Below are 23,498 nucleotides of genomic sequence, written 5' to 3'. Positions count from 1 at the left end.
CTTTTTTTATGCTTTTTGGAGCTGCCCGGTGGTTAAGTCTTTTTGGCAGCGAGTGGTCCGTTATTTTGAATTTCTCTTGGGATGTCCCGTACCTTGCACTCCGGTGGGATTTTAGTTGGATAAATATGAAGCCTTTTGATTTCCTCTTGGGGTTGGACGGTTATTTGTGCACAAAGCAGGGTTGGTGGCTAAGAAAATTATTTTGAGGGAATGGCTATCGTGTCATTCTACCTCTTATTGGTCTTGGCATAATTGTTTACATGCTTTAATATTGCTGGAGAAGGGTCAGATGCGTGGCTCCTTCCGCCAATCTAATTTTTTTTTTTTGCAGGTTTGTGGCCTTTACATAGTACTCCCCCAATATTTGTGGGGGTTCCATTCTAGGAACCCCCGCGAATCTTGAAAAATCGCGAATACAGTTTTTCGTGGGGGAGACTGGACAGGGCAGCGGCAGATGCAGGAGAGAGCAGCCGGAGCGCCGAAAAGTGAAATAAATCACTCGCTGTATGCTCTGATCGCCTCTTCCTGTACTAAAGTCGGGCCTTACCAATCAGGAGCTGTGTGTCAAAGCACCTCCTGATTGGTGAGGCCAGACTTTAGTACAGGAAGAGGCGGTCGGAGCATACAATGAGTGATTTCCTTCACTCGACGGCGCTCCGGCTGCCCTCTCCAGCTGTCCTCTCCTGGTTGGCGGTTTGCGGTCAGAAAATACAGCGAATGACCGGGACTGCCGACCGCAAATTTGCAGGGGAGCACTGTATAGATTCCTTAACTCCTAGAGTGCGAGGTTTAATTCTTAATACCCTAAACATCTGACCTGCCTTGCACGTTGGGAGGGAGGGGAGGGCGACCCTGAGTTTGCCCACATTTCCAGGTTTGGATCTCCTAGTTATTTTTCCCTTTTTTTTTTCTATCTGTTTGGTTTTCTTGTGTGTGTGAGTGTTTGTGGGAGGAGAAGGGGGATTGGGTGGGGAGGTCCTTTTCTTGTGTCTTTCGGGGCCCATCAGAGTCCAGGACCCTAATTTCTTTCTTTTGGATGCTGCTTGGGACCTTCCTGTTGGCTGCTGTGGGATCTTTGATCTTTGCCTTGTTTCTTGCTGCACTTTTCCTTGTTACCTATATTGTTGGGGGGAGGGGAGTTGTATGGGGGGGTTACCTTTGAATTTTGAACAACTACTGTACCTTTTGCTGTTATTACTGTTCTTTATCTTTATGTTCAATAAAAAATTGTTTTCACATAGTTTTCACAGTGTTTGAAATTATTATTTTCTTGCTAATAAATATTGCTTTTCTTACTGGATCCCGAGATTAGGAATGAGATCTACCATATTTCCATGATGAAGTTAGTTTGCTTAATCAATTTAGCATTTAATTTTGCACATTTTAAGGCAATTTATTATAACCAACCCCTGCTACACTGAGCTTTCTACTTTTCTTCGACCTAGCCATCATGAATTCTAGTCATTGTTACATTGAGAACACTTAAATGGATTTGCCTTGTGTGGATTCTTTCACAATATTTGAGGTTATTTATCTACTTTTTTATTGAAGATTTTACCACATTCAGAACATTTATATGATTTTTCTCCAATGTAATTACTTTATGAATTTTGAGGATACATATGAAAGTGTAGATTTTATCACATTTAGAATATGTATTGTTTCTCTCTACTATAGATTCTTTCATGAACTCCCAGTTTACTTTCTTGATTGAAGCTTTTATCATATTCAGAACATTTAAATGGGTTTTCTCCAGTGTGGATTCTTTCATGACGTCTGAGATTATATTTTTTATTGAAGCTTTTATCACAATGAGAACATTCATATGGTTTTTCTCCAGTGTGGATTCTTTCATGAGTTCTGAACACACTTATGTGATTGAAGCTTTTATTACATTGAAGACATTTATATGTTTTTTCTTCATTGTGGACATTTATATGAATTCTGAGAGCACTTATCTGATTAAAACTTTTATCACATTGAGGACATTTATACGGTCTTTCTCCAGTATGGATTCTTTCATGAATTTTAAGGTTATTTTTTTGAGTGTACCTTTTATCACATTGAGAACATTTATATGGTTTTTCTCCAGTGTGGATTCTTTCATGAGTTTTGACAGCACTTATATGACTGAAGCTTTTATCACATTGAGGACAGTTGTATGGTTTTTCTCCAGAGTGAATTATGTTATGAATTCTGAGAGCACTTATGCGACTGAAGCTTTTATCACATTGAGGACATTTATATGGTTTTTCTCCAGTGTGGATTCTTTCATGAGTTTTGAGAGCACTTATCTGATTGAAACTTTTATCACATTGAGAACATTTATATGGTTTTTCTCCAGTGTGGATTCTTTCATGAATTTTAAGGTTATTTTTTTGACTGAAGCTTTTAACACATTGGGAACATTTATATGGTTTTTCTCCAGTGTGGATTCTTTCATGAGTTCTGAAAACACTTATTTGACTGAAGCTTTTATCACATTGAAAACATTTATATGATTTTTCTCCAGTATGGATTATTTTATGAGTTCTGAGAGCACTTATCTGATTGAAGCTTTTATCACGTCGAGGACATTTGTCTGTTTTTTCCCCAGTGTGGATTCTTTCATGAAATTTAAGGTTATTTTTTTGATTGAAGCTTTTATCACATACTGAACATTTAAATAGCTTTACTCCCTGGAGGTTCATTTCATACACTTGTTTGTTTTGAGTATTGGTTAATTCATGACTTTTCAGTTGAAATGTCTCACTGAAGCTTTTATTTGGCACAGAACATTTTGATGGTTTTTGCCCTTTGTGAACTCTAAGCTGCGATTTATATGTGAAACATTTTTCACATTCAGTACACTGGAATGGCGTGTGTGTGTGAATTTGTTTTCCTTCTGTAAGATCTGAATTCTCAGAGAACCTTTCCTCACTTGCAGTGCTTTGAAACAGTCTCTCTCTTTTGAGGATCTGACTTTGTGCAAGATTTGAGAAATGATTGAAATTTCTCCTCTGTTCAGTACATGTATTGGGACTGTCTCCATTCTGACGTTTTTCTTTCATGCTGGGTGGTGTAACTTTACTCATACCTCCCACACAATCAGCTAAAGGATCTGTACTGTCTCTGGAGGAGTCTTTATGTATCCATTCCTCCATCTGCTGTCCATCGCCCTCTCTTGTTCTCTTACTTTTATTCCCAAATCCATCATCTGTTGGAGAAACATGAGAGTTATGCACATAAATTATACAGCTATTGGGTAATCTTTACACTTTTAAAAAAGTAACACAATAAAACACATTGTAAATAAGTAACATGATAGTCACAATTTCGTGCATTAAAAACAAAACATTCAATAGTTCAACTAAAACAACCAATACCTGAAATCAAAATTATAGAGTAATCAATATATCATTAATATATTTAAAAAAACAATGTCAGTAAAAATAGCAAAATATAATCATGACAGGCAAAAACTATCTCTAAACAGCCAAGATATCAAAGCTTTGCAATAAACGGTGAAACTAGAAATTGCATGAAAATTGGCCAACAATTAGTTCCAAAGGTAAGGGCCAATGTAACAAAACACTCGGTTTCCAGTAGTTGCTAACCTTACAAGGCTCAATGATGGAAGCGGTAATAAACTCTTTGGGGATGACCATAGGGCTCGAGATGGGTCATATTCACTTAATTTACCTGCCAAGTATTGGAGCAAACTCAAATAAAATGCCTTGTACAGAAGAAAGTAAAGCTTAACCTTTTCCCATTGTGTGTCCCGGATGACGGGACATTCCGAAAATGACATAGACAGTGGATAAACAGTCTGTATGGACTAATAAAGAGCCAGGAACACAAAATATTTGAATTTACAGACTTATGACTTATTTACATTATGTTTACAATAGCCATAAATGACAACAGTGAATAATACAAAACTTTGCTAAAATAATTATGATTGGAACCAGCGTAACGTAAAATTTATTACGATAGGAAAAGGTTAAGGGGAAACTCCAGCTGTGACTGGCATCCAAGGCAAGTCAATCAAAATCAGTGATACTTGATCAATTTTTATTTTCCAGCTATCAATTTCAAAGCAGTATTCTGGACTAATTGCAATCTTTTTAGGCTGTTCTGCTTCTATAACCTTTGATACAGCAAATTACAAAAAAAAAAATAAAAAAAGGCCTCAGCTGTTTAATCAGTTTTATCTAAAAAAAACCCCAAGCTTTAACCACAGAATTTATCTAGGGTTTTATTTCATTCAAAAGAGGCACATACAGTTCTTTTATCTTCATCATTGCTTTGTTAGTTGAACAATCAATGCTTGTTACGTTTCATCTTTCTGCAAGTATAATACTTATCTTCTTTATTCTATTCATTAGATAAACAGTATCCCTTAAATTCTATAAAGAGTGCTAAAAATTCTGCTTGCAATTCAATTGAATAACGAGCTAATTAGTGCTAATACTTGGGATCTTAATGAGCAATTTTAATAAAAATGTTACATGTGAGTCAAAAAAGAGGGATGAAAATTTTTGCATCAAGTCCTGGTCATATAGGTGGGCAATGGCACATGAAAAGCCAGAAATAGACCGTCCCGATCTCATTCACTGGTTCTAAACGTCTCATTCTCTCCTCCAGTTTTGGCACCGATTCCCTTCACTCAGATCACATTCAGTAACTAAAAACTCTGAAGACCTGGGATCCATTCAAGACCTGGTCCCTGACCAATGTTCCCTCTAAGCCAGGGGTCTCAAAGTCCCTCCTTGAGGGCCGCAATCCAGTCGGGTTTTCAGGATTTCTATGTGCATGCACTGCTTTCAATGCATATTCATTGGGGAAATCCTGAAAACCCGACTGGATTGCGGACCTCAAGGAGGGACTTTGAGATCCCTGCTCTAAGCTGTACGGCTGCACACCTTTTAGCAGGAGGCTGCGCATCCGTTCGGCTCCACCGTACAGCCGGTGGAGTCAGGACCAGCTCCCCTCTGGTATCATTCTTCCATCCTGTGCCACTGCTGCTGCTTTCCCGAAGCAGCAGCGGCAAACTGAAACAAACTGGCTGCAGGACTTTCCCACACATACTTGTGGCTGTCGGCCCACCCTCGCCAACGTCACTTCTTCTTCCGGGACACAGCCGACAACTGTGGATATGTATGGGAAGGTCCCATAACCGGTTTGTATCAGTTTGCTGCTGCCACTGCTGCTTCGGAAAAGCAGCAGCAGTGGTGGGGATGCTAGGAGGAAAACGCTGGTGGATGTGGGGTGGGTAGGAGAGGGGGCTGACGCCGGTGGATGTGGGATGGGTGGGAGAGAGGAGGCTGACGCCGGTGGATGTGGAATGGGTGGGAGAGAGGGACAGACGCTGATGGATGTGGGTTGGAGAAGAGAGGGGGCAGGTGCTGGTGGAAAAGGGGTGGGGGACAGAGGGGATAGACACTGGTGGAAGTGGAGTAGGAGGAGAGAGAGGGAAGAAGCTGGTGGAAATGTTTTGGGGTGGGGGAGAGAGACGGGGGAGATTTTATATAGAAGTTGGAGGACAGATTTTAGATAGAACAGGGGAGAGAGAGGGCTGATGTTGGGGGGTGGGGTACAGAGAGGAGGGAGATGACAGAACAGAGGAAGTGAAAGGGGGGATACTGGATGGAAGGTGAGGTGGAGAGAGGGCACAGACATTGAAGGGGGGGATACAAAAAGGATGGAAATATTGATGGAAGGGGATATACTGGATGGAAAGGGGAGGGAAGAATAAGCTGAATAAAAGGAGTGAGATTGAAGCCTGGATGGAAGAGGGGAGAGACAGGAGGGAGATGATGAAAGGGGGAAGGAAGAGACAGAGGAGGGAGATACTAATGGAAGGGGAGAAAGAGTGTGGAGATGCTGGATGGAAAGGGGGAGAGGAGGAAAACGCTGTATAGAAGGGAGCAGATCTAGATGGAAGAGGAGAGAGAAATGATCAGATATTTGGCGGGGAAGAGACAGAAATGAGGGAGATAATGATGGATTGGGAAAGAAAGTGCCGATATGGGGGCAAACACTGTATAGAAGTGGGAGAGAAAGAGGGCAGTGTAAGTGAGACTGGGAATAAGAGGAAGTAAAATAGAAGAGCCAGGGTGAACGAAAGAGATGGAAATCTGCCAGCAGACCATAAAAAAGAGGGAATTTGAAGACTAGATAGTAAGAATGAGGTAAATCTGTGCATAGAGGTAGAAAAATAAATTGAAGAAAGCCAAAAGGGAAAGAAGGAGAGAAAAATGCTGGAAAGAGACTTCAGATGGAGGAAAGCAGAAACCAGAGAAGTGAATGCCCAGGAAACAAAAGTAGGAAAAATAATTTTATTTTTAATTCAGGATAAAGTAGTGTGGTACCTGTATTTATAAAGGTTAATACAGTAAATGTAAATAGAAAATAGATTTAAGATGATATATTTTCAATTAACTAATTTTAACATATTTTTGACCAACTGTCAAGAGACCAAAACCTCCTTTCTCAGGTCAGGACAGCTTACTGTCTTGACCTGGGAAAGATGGTGTTGGCCTCTGAGAGCTAACTGAAAAATGTTTTTAAGTCCTTTCAATAAAAAAAAAATCATCTTAATTTGTTTTTTCTTTCCATATTTCTGGAACAAGAGTATTCTTGTGTATTTGTATAAAAGTAATAAAATAAAATATATTTTTTAAAAAAGAACATCTTATTTTCCATTTTTTATTTATATTTGTAATTCTTAATTTTTTAATGTATAGTGTATTTAATACCAAAGGGTAATGTAATGGAAAATTTTTGCTCACGTCAACCCAGTCCTTTGCTCGTGAAAATTTAGTTTCAGTTTATAATCCTTGGTCTACTGTTCAATCTGGTTCAAAATGGAAGATATCTGATTCTTGATTTCAACAGTGAAAGAAGTAAGTGGTATAGGAATAGTAATATCATCTGCATAAATATGAAATCGTAAATTCAAACTCTGCAGCAGAGTTCCGAGAGAGATAATATAGATGTTAAACAATGGAGGCGACAGAGGTGATCCACATGGGTTGCTCCAAGGAAGCGAAAATTTGCCTTCGCTAACAACTTGGTATGATCTTTTTTTTTTCAAAAAAAACCTTGAAACCAGTTCAATACTTTTCCAGAGAGACCCATTGCATCTAAACAACCTAGCAGAATGTCATGATCTACTAGATCAAAGGCACTACTTAAATCTAGTTGGAGTATGAGAACCCTGGGGCCTACGTTAAATAGTTGATAAAGATGGTCTATCAAAGATGCAAGGATGGTTTCTGTACTGAAGCCTTGTCTAAAACCCAATTGGTAATCATGAAGTATATTAAATTTTTCAAGTAGCTCACTAATTCTAGGTTTACTAAGCCTTCTGTCAGTTTAACAAACAGAGGAATAATTGCAATAGGCCTATAATTTGATTTTGGAACTTTCTGGGTTTTCAAGATGGGTCTTATCATAATCTGCCCCATCTCTTCTGGAAATAGTCCATTGGATAGAGAAAAAAATGGCGAGTTTGAAAAAAAATACGGTACTAACCCCCTTCCCCTTTTACAAAAACCGTGATAGCAGTTTTTAGCGCAGGCCGGCGCATTGAATGCTTTGCGCTGCTCCCAACACTCATAGGAACTCTGAGTGCCAGCTACGCTAAAAAAACGCTATTGCAGCTTTGTAAAAACAGGGGGTAAGAGACAAAAATGTAACTGAAAATCACTAGTAACATTCATTATCTGTGTGAAAATGTAGAAATACTCTACAGCACACAGCAAGGATTTTTTAAATAAAGGAATTCTTGGCTTACCACTCCTGGCATCAGTATCCTCCTCTGCTCCCTCCAGCTGGTAACTGATGTGAACCTCTTCTATTTTCAGGATCTCTACTGTGGGGTCAGCAGGATAACCTTGGCTGCCTGTAAGAATAGAAAAATAAGCCAGGTAATAAGACCTAAGAAAAGCAACACTTGGCTATAGGACCAGCTTAAGGCATGAGACAGGTTAAGCACTGGTTAAGGGCACCCAGAGTCTCAATGACCCACCCTTCCACAAGTTGGTTTAAGTGCCACAGCCTCTAGAGCCAGCCCTGTTGTCTAAAACTCAGATGACGGGTGTTTTATGAGTTCTGAAAATGTAAATATCCTGGTGGAAGGGGTTAAGGGCCCCTCTGTCTCTCTGAAAATGAACCATGACATTCAATGCAAACAGATTCTTATACTAAGGTTATGAAACTGCTACAGAATATGTTATAGGATCTCACCTCTCTTCAACCTGGCGCTACCGCTCTCTTCCCTCTGCAACCTGTGACTGGATTACTCATCCTCCCTTTGTACTTACCTTTCATGTTATCTTTACTATGTTTATTGTAGTTTTCCCTACTTCCCTTTTGTATCCGTTCGTAATGTTCGTGTGCTTGTTGTAGTTAATAACTAAGACCTTGTTTTTAATTGTAAATCGCTTTGAATTCATGATATTGCGATACATCAAAATTTGAATGAATTTGAAACTCCTTGTCTTTCCTTTTGCTACTTCCTTTGGAGGACTGTCTCCAAATTTGCTTCTTCTATTCTTTTATGCCTTCATCCTTCTTGCTGATGCCATGTTGAATCATTCTGCCTCACTTCCACCCCTACCGCTTCCTTTTATCCTGGTGCTCATTATTCCTCTTGATCCTAGTTGGAGCCATCTTTACTCCAGCCTCTTCCAGTAAGACCATCCTGTCTGCATTGCTCACAAAGAACAAAATCTACAAGGAAAGTTTAGCATCTTGGAGCGGCACCAAGAGAGGTCACAGAAAGTGAGAGACACAAGGAAGATTAGAAAAACTGATAAAAGATGAGAGACAGTAAGTGTCGATAGACGATGAAGAGAAGAGACACAGAGACATAGGAAAATGCTGGAGGAGATCAAGAGAAAGAGAAGGAATGAAAGGCAAAAAGGCAGATCTAATAAGGAAAGGAGAAAAGAAGAAATAAGGGAAACAGAGAGCAACCGCATTATCCTCATAACACAGTTTAGAAGCAGGGGAAGTGATTATAACACTTCATTCTAACCAGACACAGCATTAGGGGAGGGCAAACAGGGCAACTGCCCTGGGCCCCAAAGCTCCAGAGGGCACCTTGGTCCAGGCAGGACGATGGCCTCAGGTGGCACTCTGATGCGGGCGACTTCTTGCTGCTGCTGCTGGTCGGCTCTCCCTGCCATGTCCCTTTCCCAGCATCTACTCCTTTTATCCAACCCCCCCCCCCCCCCCAGCATGCATGTCTACAAATTTGTTGTAAAAGTGCCAGATGGTGGCAGAAACTTACGGCGCTACCCTGCCTCCGGCCCCAGCGCCTTCTCTCCACTGCAGCCCTCCCCAGTGGAAACAGGAAGTTGTCAGAGAGGGTGGGCCACAGTGGAGAAAAGGCACCAGGGCCAGCAGCAGGGCAGCACTGTGAGTCGCTGCCGCCACCTGGTACTTTTACAACAAATTTAAGGTAGATGCATGCGCTGAGGGGGGGGAATAAAAGGAGTAGATGCTGGGGAAGGGACGTGGCAGAGAGAGCCACCGGCAGCAAGATGCCTTTCCCACCAGAATGTTGCCTAGAAATAATTTGGGGGAGGTGTAGAAGGTAGAGAGGGCATGAGATTGGACGAGGAAGGGAGTGGGAGAAAGGAGAGATGTTGGACTCGTGAGGGAAGGAGGGCGAGATGTGAGACTCAGGGATGAGGTAAGGGAATGAGGGCAGGAAGGAGATAAGATAGATTTGAAAGAGAGAGATGGACTTTGGGGAGGGCAGAGGGATTAGGAGGAGGACAAGGAGAGATGGACTTGGAGGAGTATAGAGGGAGCAGGAAAGGGAGAGATGGACATGGAGGGCAAAGGAGATGGGTTAGGAAGAGATGGCAGAGGGGAGAAAAAGGGACTTGGTGAAGGGGGCAAAATATGAAGAGGGCAAAATGGGGAAAGGGAAAGATTCAAGGAAGGGGGCAGAAGGGGAGGGAGAGATGGAAAAGTCAGAGAGAGCAGAGGGAGAAGAGAGATGGACAGTGAAAGGCAGAGGGGTGATGAACTCAGGGCTGGAAGGGAGGAGAGATGTCAGACTTGGGAGAAGGGAGTAGAAAGGGGAGATGTTGGAGTTTTGAGAGGGATAGAGAAAGAAAGGGAGGAAGGAAATGCTGGGTTACAAAGATGGAGAAAACGATATGGAGGGGTGATGCTAGAAATGGTGGATCCATGTGGGAGAGCTGTGAAAGAGATGAATGAGAGCAGAATAATGAGTATACAGCAGTGGTCTTCACTGCAAGGCCCGCAAGCCAATGGCAGCCCACGGAGTCCTTCTGAGTGGCTCACATACCTATCCTGAGTCCCCCCAGCAAAATCCAGTGCTTGCTCACCATTCTCGTTCCCAGCAGCGTTGCTCTAACTCTTCAGGCCGCTGGCAGTGTAAGTGAAGTAAACATGCTGCCTTCAGCAACCCAAAAGCTTTTCATCTGCTACTGTTTCCTGCCCCCGAATAGGCGGGAAGCAGTAGCAGAGAGAAAGCTTCTGGGTCGCTGAAGGTAGCATGTTTACTTCACTCATACTGCTGGCGGCCTGAAGAATTACAGCAGCGCTGCTAGGTATGAGCACTAGATTCCATAAGGGGGGAAGGGAATAGCATGGGGAGGGTAAGAGAGATGCTGGAACGCAGAGATGGGGAGGAAAGATGCCAGACTTCTAGGAGAAGGGAAGGAGCAGATAAGAGATGCCAGACCACAGGAGGTGGGGAAGGGAAGGAGAGAGATGTCAGGCCACTGGAAGGGGAAGGTGGAGGGGAAAGAAGAGAGAGATGTCAGACTATAGTACAGTACTTAGCTTAGGAGCCCTATCTTAGGGCTTATACACTACATAGGATAGCACTGCATAGTGTTATAAACTGCATAGTTTAACTGGCCATTGCTTTGGCTGCCTCGATCGTTGCCAGCTGCTTATCAGTAGAAACTTTTCAGTGCCTGTTAGTGCTTGCTGGGAACTGAATCAGTGAAGCTAATACATCTGTTGTTAAGACTGAGCAAGCCTCTGGTCTGAACTCTCATGACCTGGTTTTCTCTCTTTATGATAAATGTCTTGTTTTTATCTATTCTGTATAACCCAGATGTAACCTCATATTTTAGAAATATATATGTTTCATATTTTGGGAACACGTACCATTATGTGCCATCTTGAGTGTGTTTAGGAAGTAAACATCACATGAGAATTTTATTATAAAAAGCCACTCAATACTGTTATGGTTGAAGCCAGCTCCTGTGGAATGGGGCACACACATTGCCCAGAGCCTTTTCCATGAGCTCCTAACCTGGCCATTGTTGAGGTTTCATGGTCTGATTTATAGGCTAAAGGATGAAGCCCCCACTCATGGTGATGCATTGTTTGTTTATCCTACGATTCAGTGGGCTAGTGAATTTTTCTGGTCCTAACCTGTTGCCCCCTTTTACGATTAGGCAGAACACAGACCACAAAGGGGGGAGGAGGAAAAGGAAGGAGGGAAGAGAGATACTAGACTATGGTAAGGAAAGGATAAAGATCCCAGACCACAGGAGGGGAGAAAGGGGGAAGACATATATCAGACTATAGGAGAGGGAAAGAGAGGGAGGAGATGGTACACAGTGATGGAGGGAAAGGGGAGAGAGAGGGAGGACATGGTGCACAGGGATGGGAGGGGAAGGGAAGAGAGATGGAAGAAATTATGTTTATGGATAGATGGGAATAGGGAAGAAGAAAGAAGGAGATGGCATATATGGATCTTGTGTAAGGACAGAGAGAGGGAAGACATAATGCACATGGATAGATGGGAAGAGAAGACATGGAAAAGTAGATAGATGTGAGGAGGAAGCAAAAAAATGGAAGAAAGTTGAATGTTAAAAGGTAATGCCAAAGATGATGTAGGACAGAAAGTGAAGGAGAGAAAAAGAGCAAATGGATACGAAGACCCTGGAAACAGAGTTAAGAGCACAGACAGAAGGAAGTGCAACCAGAGACTGGGAAAAGATGAGTATAATGACACGGGGAAAAAATCTGTCCCCGTCACCGCCCCTTCACCGGTCCACCATCCTCTGCACCGCCCCGTCACCGCCGTTCCCTTCACCGCCCCGTCACCGTCACCGCCATCCCTTTCACCGCCCCGTCACCGCCACTGCCATCCCATTCACCGCCCCGTCACCGTCCCCGCTGCATCCATATAAGCCTTAGTACTGTAATATTTAGCTTATTCCTTTCTTATAAATCAAAGTTCCTGCTGCTGAACTAGAGAAAGAGATGTTCAGCTGGCAGGGCTTTGTTTATAAATTTTTATCAACACAACTAATATACTATTTTATCCTAAAGCAAAAAATAAATATAATTTTTTTTTCTACCTTTGTTGTCTGGTTTCTGCTTTCCACATCTTCTCATTGAATTCCTTCCATCCACTGTGTGTCTTCTCTCTGCGTCTTCCATTTGCTGTTACTGTGCCTCTCCCTTAACCCCCCCCCCCCCCAATTGGTCTAGCACCCATCTTCTTCCCTCCGCTCCCGCATAGTCTGGCATCTGTCTTCTTCCCACTCTGTCTTCCACATTTCCCTTGGGGGTCTGTTCCTCTCCACCCTCCTTCAATGTCTGTTCTATTCCTTTCCACCACCACCCTTCCCTCCCTCCTTTACCATCTGTTCCTTTCTACTACCCTTCAGCTCCTCTCGCGTGGCCTATCTACCTTCCTTCCTCTTATTTTCATGGCACGTTACAATGTAATTTGTGCAAGCCACTGGAGCCTGCAAGCTCGGTCCCTGTCCCATCCCCACAAACCATCTCGCTTCTGTGCTCCTATTTTCTCCATTTCTAATATCTCCCCTATGTATCTGTCATTGCCCCCCCTGTGTCCATATACCATCCCCATGGCATGCCCCCTTTATGTCTCTGTCCCTATGCCCCATGCACATAATTTCCCCTCTTTCTGTTACCTTCCTGTGTCCAGATTTCCCCTATCTTCCTCTTCCAGTGTGTCTCTTCTTTTAAACCCCATCTAGCTTTTTTCCCTCTTTCTTCCCCCCCCCTGCTTCTAGCATCTGGCTCACCTGCCAGTCTTTCCCTTTCTTTCCTGCTGTGGGTTTTTCTTTCCGACTTCATCCCCTTGGCCCAGAATCCTTTTCCCTTTCACTCCCTCCTTCCAATTTGAGCCGGGAACACTAGCGATCGCACGGTCCCCGCAGCCACTACCTGCCTGCCCAATCGATCCTAGTGTTTAGCCAGCTCTCTCCCTTCTCCTCACCTTAGTTTATAAGTTTTCTTTTTCGGCGACCTGCACGCTTTCCCAAAGAGCCGCGCACGCGCGGCTGCTCAGTGTTCAATCTTCTGCTCTGCTGCAACTTCCTGTTTCCGGTTGCGTCAGAGCAGAAGATATGAAACTGAGCAGCAGCGGGTGCGCGGCTCTCTGATAGCGTGCGGGTCGCCAAAAAAGAAAATCTACAAACTAAGGTGAGGAGAAGGGAGAGAGCTGGCTAAACACTAGAATCGATTGGGCAGGCGGGTGTGAGCTGCGGGGACCGCACGATCCTTCATGCCTCACTGCGGGGACAAGACCATTCACCGCCCCGCGGGCGGTGAATGGCCTTGTCCCCGTTGCCGCAGCGACTGCTAGTTTTCTTCCCCGTTTCCGGCGGGTGACCCGCGGCTAAAATGCAGTGGCCGCGGGTAAACCGCCACCGTGTCATTCTCTACACCAGACAACAAAGGTAGGAAAAGTGATGTTATTTTCTTTTTTTTTTTTAAGTTCTTTATTCATTTTAAATTTCTTACATCAAGTGTATTATAATCAGTAGTATTATTAAGTGATGTTATTTTCAATTTGCAGACGATACCAAACTGTGCGGCAGAGTTAGGTCCAGCGAGGAGTGTGAGGACCTGCAAAGGGACCTGGACAAGCTGGAAGACTGGGCAAACAAATGGCAAATGCGCTTTAACGTGGAAAAATGCAAGGTCATGCATATAGGGAAAAAGAACCCGTTGTTCAACTACAAATTGGGGGGGGCATTGTTGGGAGACAGCAGACTTGCGAGAGACTTGGGTGTGCTGGTGGATGCATCACTGAAGCCATCTGCACAGTGCTCAGCAGCCTCAAAAAAGCCAACAGGATGCTGGGCATCATAAAGAGGGGCATAACAACCAGGACGCGGGAAGTCATCATGCCATTGTATCGAGCGATGGTGCGTCCACATCTGGAATACTGCGTTCAGTATTGGTCGCTGCACCTCAAGAAGGACATGGCGGTACTTGAGAGTCCAAAGGAGAGCAACGAAACTGGTAAAAGGGCTGGAACACTGCCCATACGCCGAGAGGTTGGATAGGCTGGGGCTCTTCTCTCTGGAAAAGAGGAGGCTCAGGGGAGATATGATAGAGATCTTCAAGATCATGAGGGGCATAGAGAGGGTGGATAGGGACAGATTCTTCAGACTGAAGGGGACAACAAGTACGAGGGGGCATTCGGAGAAACTGAAGGGAGATAGGTTCAAAACAAATGCAAGGAAGTTTTTTTTCACCCAAAGGGTCGTGGACACTTGGAATGCGCTACCGGAGGAAGTGATCAGGCAGAGTACGGTACAGGGATTCAAAAGGGATTGGACTGATTCCTGAGGGATAAAGGGATCGTGGGATACTGAGGGAGAAGCTGGGATGTAACACAAGTATAGAAAGCTAACCAGGTAATAAGTATAGAAACCCAACAGGTCGTGCATGTGCAAGACCAGAGGGTTAGGACTTCGATGGGAAGATAGGACTTCAATGAGAAACCAAGGTGGCAAGGGAGCCCCTTCTGGTGATTCAGACAGGTCGTGACCTGTTTGGGCCGCCGCGGGAGCGGACTGCCGGGCAGGATGGACCTATGGTCTGACCCGGCGGAGGCACTGCTTATGTTCTTATGTGTGTAAAGAAGTTATTTAAAGTTGTTTTATGTGCGGTAGCTGTGGATGGTGGCGATATCGAGCAGTGGAGGGGGGGGGGGGTAGAGAGCGCAGCGAAGAGAGAAAATCAGGGGCACCCTCCTTAATTTCTGCCCTGGACCTCATGTCTAAAACCGGCCCTGATTCTAACAGGTGTCTTTCTTGTAGTAAATGATTGCATTACTTTAATCTAAGCTACATCACCTGCTTCATGTAGATCCTCACATGTGTCTGTGGTGGTCAGATTTTCTCTTTCCTCATATTCCCAAGGCTCAGTCTTGACTCTCTCTTGCTCAAATCGGATTAAAATATCAGGCTTGATATTATAGGAGCCTGTTATAAGAAAAAGATAAAAAGATTAGGTTCTTACCTCAGTAATCTTCTTTCTACTGGATAGGCATTATTCCTGAAATTTTGAGTAGTCAATCTATGAGAATTCTTGTTGAAAGCCTCATTTTTTGCTCCACCCCTCTTCTCTCTGGTCTGTCCTCCAAATCCCCAGTTCGTACCAAAGCAGATGGTCAGCCCTGGAGAGGAAATAGAATAGGGAGGGTTATGGGGACTCTCCTCGAGACACATGTCTGTTCTGCTCATATCGTTAACATTCTTCTTCTTTAGGTGCCATCGACTCATGCAGATAGCATATAAAACAAACGTAAATATTTGCAATTATAACAAGGTGAAAACAAACAAGTCACCAACTGGAGTGCAACTGGCACTAAGGGCTAGATTCACTAAGCAAACCGATCGTGTACCGATTGGTTTGCGAGCCCTTTGCGATCCGATATCCCTCTGACCCGATTTACTAACCTGTGTACCGATCTGATCCCGATCCGTGCATGCAAATCAGGAAGGACGCAATTCACAAAACTTCTTCTGGCACACCGAATGGCTGGCCGATCAAAAAACTAGCGACTGGTAAGGACCAGTCACTTGTGCTAAAACCCTGCTCTCTGCCCCGATTTTCCTGCTCTGGCCACCCTGCTCTGCCCTGATTCTCCTGCTCTGGTCACCCTGCTCCTTGCTCTCTGCCCTGCTCAGCCCCGACTCACCTGTCCTTCCCCGCAGTGCAAGCCCGAAGTTTTAACCCACAGGGTATTGCGATAAGGGATGGAGGTCGAACAGCGGTCAACATGCCAGCTGGGAAGAAACATCTGTTGTTTATTGCAGAAACGAACAGAGTGTGAGACAGGAGACTTAGTCACGTAAGAGGTAGTGTGAAAATATTATATAAGAGGCAGTCGAGATACTTTTTCTTTAGAATCCATCAGCGCGCTGTGAAGGGATAGTCCCATGATTTGGTACCCAGTCCATCTTCTGTCTGAAAAGAGGATTCCCAGTCAGTTGTGAGGGGTGGCGATGTCACAGTCAATCATAGTGAGGTTATTCTGAATTATCTGTGCTCTGTATATACTGCTCTGCAATTTATGTAACCAATAAAGTAGCATAATTAGCCTTATCTTCTGTGTGTGTCTTTGTATGCTGTGAAGTGCTGACCACCTAACAAACTTGGCATTATACAGTACTAAGCTCCCGTATGCTTGTTCAGCTTGGGACTCACCAGCAAGTGTGCCTGCATTTCCCTTGCTTGTCTCCTGAGAAAGCAAAGTTGCTTACCTGTAACAGGTGTTCTCCATAGACAGCAGAGGAATGCAGCCACACTTGCCCGCCTGCCATTCCCTCTTATCTGATAGTTCTATAAGCTAGAGGCATAACTGACAATTGGAAGGTGGAGTCCCAGAGGCAAGGTACATAGAATACATAGAGTATGACGGCAGAAAAGGGCCGACGGCCCAACAAGTCTGCCCACTCAAAGAACCCTCCCCTAAAAGAACCCTCCCCTAAGCATTTCCCCGAAGTGAACCCACATGTTTATCCCATCGTTTCTTGATGTCAAGCACGTTGCTGGCTTTGATTACCTGATGTGGAAGACCATTCCAACGATCAACCACCCTGTTTGGTGAAGAAGTACTTCCTGATGTTGCCATGAAGGCTTCCACCCTTGAGTTTGAGCGGATGTCCTCTTGTTGCCGTGGGACCTGTAAGGAAAAAGATATCTTCCTCCACCTCAGCACGGCCTGTAAGATATTTGAACGTCTCTATCATGTCTCTCCTCTCTCTGCGTTCCTCGAGAGAATATAACTGCAGCCTGCTTAGACATTCTTCATATGGGAGATCCTTGAGTCCTGAGACCATCTTAGTGGCCATTCGCTGAACCGATTCCATTCTCTTCACATCCTTTATTACTAGTCCGCACATGTCTATGAATAAAAAAACCAAAAACCAAAAACCTACTGTATCTAGGGGAGCGTTCCGCCATGCAAGGCTCAGTCCAAGGACTTCACCAGCAAGTGTGGCTGCATTCCCCTGCTGTCTATGGAGAACACCTGTTACAGTTAAGCAACCTTGATTTCCCCCCATAACAGAAAAGCCTCCTCATCACCATCATTTCTTTTAACAATACAGATTTCTCAGACCCATGACATTAGGATGAAGGATTTTGCCAGTTGCCTCCTCCATCTCCAGGGCAGCCTACTCCATCCACAGTAGGGAAAAAAAAACCAATGGGAAGAAGAGAGAGGATGACCACCTAATTAAATTAATGAATGGTCCAGGCTGACCTTAGTAAAGATCTGCAGGAGGAATTTTATACTTACTTGTTACAGGAGGGTGAATCTGTTCAGATGTCTCCGATTCCGGAGGATCCATGAAGGGGAGATCTTCCTCTTGCTTAACACTCAGTGAGAACTCAGATGTTTCAACAGGAAGGCCTGTGATGAGGAAACACATTTACAAGGATTCACCAAGGATATAATAATACTACGTTTAGAAATACATTTTAAGTCTCCAAATATTTGCTGTCAAAGACCCATGTCCTATGATCTGAAAATGGCTGAGCCCTTTAAATCCTAAACATTTACTTACTCTTCATGGAGTCTTGTGGGTTTTCTTTTCCTTCCCACTCAAAGTGTTGAGTGAAATATTTTTCATCTTCCTTTTTAATCTTAAATATAACATCAGGATTAACAATTGAGTAACCTGTTAATAAGGAGGAGGAAAATGACATTTCATTAAATAGAAACCTTGTGGAGGTTCTACCTGTTTCCTGTTCTGAAAAAGCAGTGCATGGAGGGGTGTGTGGGTGGAGGGAGGTTTGAGTATTTGACAAAGCTTGGAGAGAAGAGGCAGCTACGACCTGCCACTTGATTACTCTTAAACCTTGGAGATATGCTGGTGTAGATATTTCTCTTCATAGTCCTCCTAGATCAGGGGTAGGGAACTCCTGTCCTCGAGAGCCGTATTTCAGTCGGGTTTTCAGGATTTCCCCAATGAATATGCATTGAAAGCAGTGCATGCAAATAGACCTCATGCATATTCATTGGGGAAATCCTGAAAACCCGACTGGAATACGGCTCTCAAGGACCGGAGTTCCCTACCCCTGTCCTAGATGGAGGCATTTTTGAGTTCAGTCTTCTCAATGATATCTGCTACCATCCGAAGGGGGTTACACATTGTACAGTACAGTTCACTAGTGTACAGTTGACATATCATGCCCTCATAATCCTCCTCCTGGCCTTCTGTACCAAACGTTTGTCCTATATCAGGGGTTTTCAGTCCAGTCCTCAGGACATACCAACCACTCTGGTTTCAAGATGTCCATAAGGCTATGCATAAGATAGATCTACATAAGATGGAGACAGAGCATGCAAATTTGTCTCATGCATATTCATTGTGGGTATCCTCAAAAACCTGGTTGGTCATGTATGAAGCCTCTATTTTAAGGTACAGTACTCCCCCAATATTCGTGTGGGTTCCATTCCAGGAACCCCCGCAAATGTTAAAAAACCGCGAATACGATTTTTAGGCAGGGGAGACAGGAGAGGGCAGCCGGAGCACCGGCGAGTGAAGGAAATCACTCGCTGTATGCTCCAACCGCCTCTTCCTGTTCTAAAGTCGGGACTCACCAATTAGGAGCTGCTTTGACATGCAGCTCCCGATTGGTGAGGCCCGACTTTAGTACAGGAAGAGACGGTTGGAGCATACAGCGAGTGATTTACTTCACTCACTGGCGCTCCAGCTGCCCTCTCTTGCCTCCCCTTCGTGGTCGGAAAATACCACAAATGACCGGGACCGCAAACCACAAATTCGCGGGGGAGCACTGTATTTCACTGGTTCCTGTTGAATATGGGATGGCATCAGAAACCAGGTTCTAAATGTCAGATGCCCATGGGACCCGGTACTTGTGATTTTTTATCCCACTGATTTCCTAATAGAAAAGAGATATTTACCTCGTGACAAGAGGATTCCATGAACCTCCTTGATGACTTTCTTGTAAAGCTCCTTCTGCAGTTCTCCCAGAATGTTCCACTCCACTTCCCAGAAATAAGCAGCGACATCCTTGAATGTAACCAATGCCTGGAAAAGAAAATAGGACACCCTCAGCCACAGTTTCACTGGGTTTAATAGACTGTTATATGAGCTCTATCAGTGAGACCAGATCACACTAAACAGCGGGGATGATGACAGACAACAATGCCAGTGGTGTCCACAAAATTCTTTATTCAAAAAAACACTCCTGATGACTCAACATGTGTTTCAGCAAAAACTGCATGCCTCAGGAGACTTAAAATGGATAAGAATCAGAAGAGAAACAAAAAACATATGCAAAATAAAATCTTACATTATATCAGAAATCAAAACAAGAAGATAGTACTATAGCCCAAAACAACTATATAGATACAACCCTTTTAAAGCAAAACAATAAAATTAATTATCTGTCTTATCATTCCCTCTGTAATTCCCGCATCTGAGCAGTTTATCTGTCTTGACTAGATTGTAAGCTGTTTTGCACAGGGAGGGGCCTTTGGCACCTGGGCCAATCAGAGCCTTAGGCGTTCTCGCAGGTTTTCCGCAGCTGGCATTATGTTTGCTGCAGGTTTCCGGGTCTCGCTGCGTCTGTCAGGTAGAAACCGACATTTCAGCCACCATGCTGTGGCTTTCTTCAGGGTATGCTCTGAAGTCTGCAGTGTGACTTTGGAAATAGTGGGTTCATTGACCTTAGGCCTCTCCCAGTGCATCCCAGGATGCACTGGGAAGGGGAAGACCTACCATTATGAAGAGGTGGGCCTACCGGTGGAAGGGAGTGGGCATCCCTCCCGCTGGATTGTCATTAAAGGTATGGAGTTGTAGGGGGTTGTCAGGGTGGGATGCCACAGGTTTGGGGGTGTCACGATTTGGGATGGGGTGTCACGATTCGATGGGGCCCAGCAGCAGGAGGGAGTGGGCATCCTTCCTGCCGATTTTTCTACCGAAGATACAGGGTGTGTGAGGGGGGATGTTGGAGGACGGGTGTAAGGCGGGGGCTCTCTGTGGAAGGGGCTGGGGGATCGGTGGCTGTGAGGGAGGGAGGGAGGGAGAGAGGAATCTCCCTGACAGTTCAGGGAATCTCCCTCCCTGCCAGGGAATCCCTATCAGCTAGGCCGGTAAGTCTCCCCAAAACCGGCTCAACTGATCAGGATTCCCCTGCTGCAATCAGCTGATGAGAAGCCTACTGGCATTTTTTCCTTCCATGGGTGGTGGGAGGGGATCATGACCACTGGGGGAGTAAGTGGGGAGGGGGGGGGGTCTTGCCTTAAACCCTCCAGTGGTCATCTTGTCAGTTTGGTCACCTTTGGGGCACTTAGACCCATGTAAACAGGTCTAAGTAAGTTCCGCCTTGTTCATCCTGGGAAAGCTTCGATTATTGCTGCAAGACATCGAGGTTTAAGCCTGTCCGATGCCCGCCCATAACATACTTCCTAACATGCCCCTTTGGGCTCTGGGCTGTTCGATGTTTTGGAAGTCCTGCTTGATGTCCAGAAAGTTGGTTTCAATTATCCGCACTTGGACATCAAACAGAGATCTGGCTGAATGTGGTGGGAATGAAAGGGAGGGGGGTGTTGTTGGGGAACTTTAACCTGCCAGAAGTGGATTGTAGTATCCTGTCTGCAGGCTAGAAAATCCCACAGTACTTTCACATGCATTAATGCAGTTGGGAACATCACATAGTCCTGGCTACATAAATGCATCAGTGGTCCTGATCAGTCCTGATCCTGAACCTATTAATGAGGCCAGGCTAAGAGATGACTCTCCTTTCCTCCTGCTATTCTCATAAATCCCCAAGACCAGATCCCCCAAACACAGAGTACTGCAATCTCCCTCCAACAGGTTAAAGTCTGCTACCAAGTTCCCTGCAAAAGAGAGCAACAATGAAAGAGAAGGGAAGGCTGGAAGAGCTGCTCAAGCAGCCTGTGCACAAGAGGAGAAACAAGAATTTCTTACCTGATCAGAATCCAGGATAGACATTTCTTCTGAATTCTGCAGCCGCTGGGATGGATTCAGGCTGGAGATTTCCCTCTTCCTGGAATGATGAGTAAAACAGAAAGAGGCTGAGCCAATTCCTGAATCTCAGGTATAATCTCTCCCAGGGATTTCCAGTTGCAGGACACAAATTTCTCTGCTTTGTCTTCTGCCCTGCAGACACTAGAGGAAGAGGCAGCCACAGAGCATGTGCAGACTTTTCACCCCGCCTCTCCTGCTGAGGTCATCCTGGAATATCCCGCCTCCTTAAGGTGGTTCTCTAGAGAAAACACAGATCTGCTGCCTGTTATTTGCTATTTCTACACCTCCCCCTAAAGGAGGTGGGATAGCCCAGGATAACCTCTGCAAGGGGGGGGGGTAGTTGAAAAGCTTTGAGCATGCTCAGTTCCTTTCTCTACTTCCCCAGATCTGCAAAGAAACAGACAAGATTCAGAAGAGAAATGTTCTGTGTCCTGCAACTAGGAATCCCCCGGGAGACCCAGTTCCCTTCCTGCAGAGGGGGAAGACTCAGGGATCAGCCCAATCTGCTCATCTTTCCAGGAAAAGGGAAATCTCCAGCCTGAATCCCTCCCAGCAGCTGCAGAATTCAGAGGGAAACAGGAGGGAAATGTCTGCCCTGGGTTCTGACCAGGTAATTCCAAAAAAGTACCGTATTTAGTCTAATAAAAAGGTGTCTTATTTTCTTTGCTTTGATTTCTGTCTGTTTAATGCCTTGTATCAGGTACGATATTCTTCTCTCTACTCTTGTAAAAGGAAAATCTTTGGAAGAGATACATAGGGAAAGGTTGTCTCTCTTATGGCTCCTTAGAGTGCATTTATTTAGTTGAGGATATGGGATTTCCTTGCTGCATTAATGCATGTAAAAGGACTGTGAGTTTTCCCAACCTGCAGACAAACTAGTGCTATGCACTTCCAGCAAGTTAGGTTTCTCCCTCCTTTCCCATGCCCCTTGCATTTTCACTTAAAAAACTGTTCATCCTTTCCTACTCTGCCATCTCTGTCCAGCAACAGCATTCACACAGACTGACCCTAGTATTCTCCACATTCCTGCCTTAAGACATCAACCTACTTGTTTCTCTCTTTCCCATCTCTTGGGCTTCTGCTGTCCTTTCCTTCTTGCAACTTCTAAATCGACCAACATGAAAAATTTCCAGTATTTGTCTAAGGAGAAGGAAATCTGTTTCTGGAGATTTAAAGTAACAGAACTATCTTTATACTATAATGCAGCAGGGATCTCTGATCTTAATGACAGAGGTCATATAATGTGGAGGCATTTTCAATAGGACATCTAAATCCGACTTTGGAAGTATCCCACAAGATGGCCAAAGTCAGAGAGAGAGAGAGAAACAGCCATTTTCAAAACTGGCAAAACCACTAAGGTCCTGATTCTGCAAAGTGCATCCCGATTGTAGGCAGCTGTAGGCATCCTACAGCTGTCTAATCAGCCAATTGGGAGGCATGTTTTCTAAAAAAAAAAAAAAAAAAGCTCCCCAGGCAGGCCGCCTATATTGAAGGTGCCTCCAGGAGCCTAAGGAGGCCCACAAGCCTGTCTAAGCTCGCCTAAGGCTAGGCGGTAGCCTTAGGCGAACCTAGGCGGCCCTGCGCGTCTCCCTAGCAGAGTGGGAGACGCTTACTATGTAGGCTAGCAAAATGCTGGCCTACATGGTAAGTAGACGCAGCCGCTATACTTTATCGTGGCAAGGGATCTCCCTGCTGCAATTAGTATAGCGGCTGCAGCTACAGCCGCCAGTCTCCCCAACCCGCCCCCGACGTTCGCGGCAGGAGGGTGCCCAACCCCTCCTGTCGAAAGAACCCACCCCCCAAAGATTGCCGGCAGGAGGATACCCAACCCCTCCTGCCAGACCCCTCCCCCCAATGACCCCCCCAAACAAAATGCCCTATCTGCCCTCCCCAGACTCCCCCAACGGCCTCCCCGAAGATCGCCGGCAGGAGGGTGCCCAACCCCTCCTGCCAGACCCCTCAACGTCCCCCTGAAGATCGCCGGCAGGAGGGTGCCCAACCCCTCCTGCCGAACCCCCCCAACAAAGCCCCCACCCCGGAACCCTCCTGAAGCTTACCGCCAAGTTGGCCGGATGGGTCTTCGCACTGTCCAGCCAGCAGGCCTGCCTCTGTCCAAATGAGGCGGGCCTGCCCCTCCCCTGCCCAACCCACAGGATCCTAGGGCCTGATTGGCCCAAGCGCCTAAGGCTCCTCCCACTATATATATTGATG

General features: G+C 44.9%; 1 protein-coding gene across 6 annotated transcripts in view; it reads right to left on the bottom strand.

The window, feature by feature from the left end:
- Window positions 1-1,152: 1,152 nt before the first annotated feature.
- Window positions 1,153-23,498, bottom strand: part of LOC117367649 (zinc finger protein 708-like) — a 30,358-nt gene continuing 8,012 nt past the window's right edge. For 4 of the 6 annotated variants that reach the window (XM_033960422.1, XM_033960423.1, XM_033960419.1 and 1 more), the window contains 7 exons: window positions 21,228-21,306; window positions 19,196-19,322; window positions 17,832-17,945; window positions 17,564-17,677; window positions 15,111-15,239; window positions 7,781-7,888; window positions 1,153-3,196 (listed from right to left, as the gene is read on the bottom strand). In XM_033960422.1, coding sequence (XP_033816313.1) covers window positions 1,647-3,196; window positions 7,781-7,888; window positions 15,111-15,239; window positions 17,564-17,677; window positions 17,832-17,945; window positions 19,196-19,322; window positions 21,228-21,251 — 2,166 coding nt within the window. In that variant the 5' untranslated portion in view covers window positions 21,252-21,306 and the 3' untranslated portion in view covers window positions 1,153-1,646. Of the gene's footprint in view, window positions 3,197-7,780; window positions 7,889-15,110; window positions 15,240-17,563; window positions 17,678-17,831; window positions 17,946-19,195; window positions 19,323-21,227; window positions 21,424-23,498 lie in introns of those variants that run through there. The other 2 variants (XM_033960418.1, XM_033960420.1) reach the window with 2 other exon arrangements.

The sequence above is a fragment of the Geotrypetes seraphini genome, chromosome 10 (genome assembly GCF_902459505.1).
Source record: "Geotrypetes seraphini chromosome 10, aGeoSer1.1, whole genome shotgun sequence".
NCBI lineage: Eukaryota > Metazoa > Chordata > Amphibia > Gymnophiona > Dermophiidae > Geotrypetes > Geotrypetes seraphini.
The sequence above is the reverse complement of the archived record's forward strand: the minus strand, read 5'-3'. Positions and strand labels throughout refer to the sequence as shown.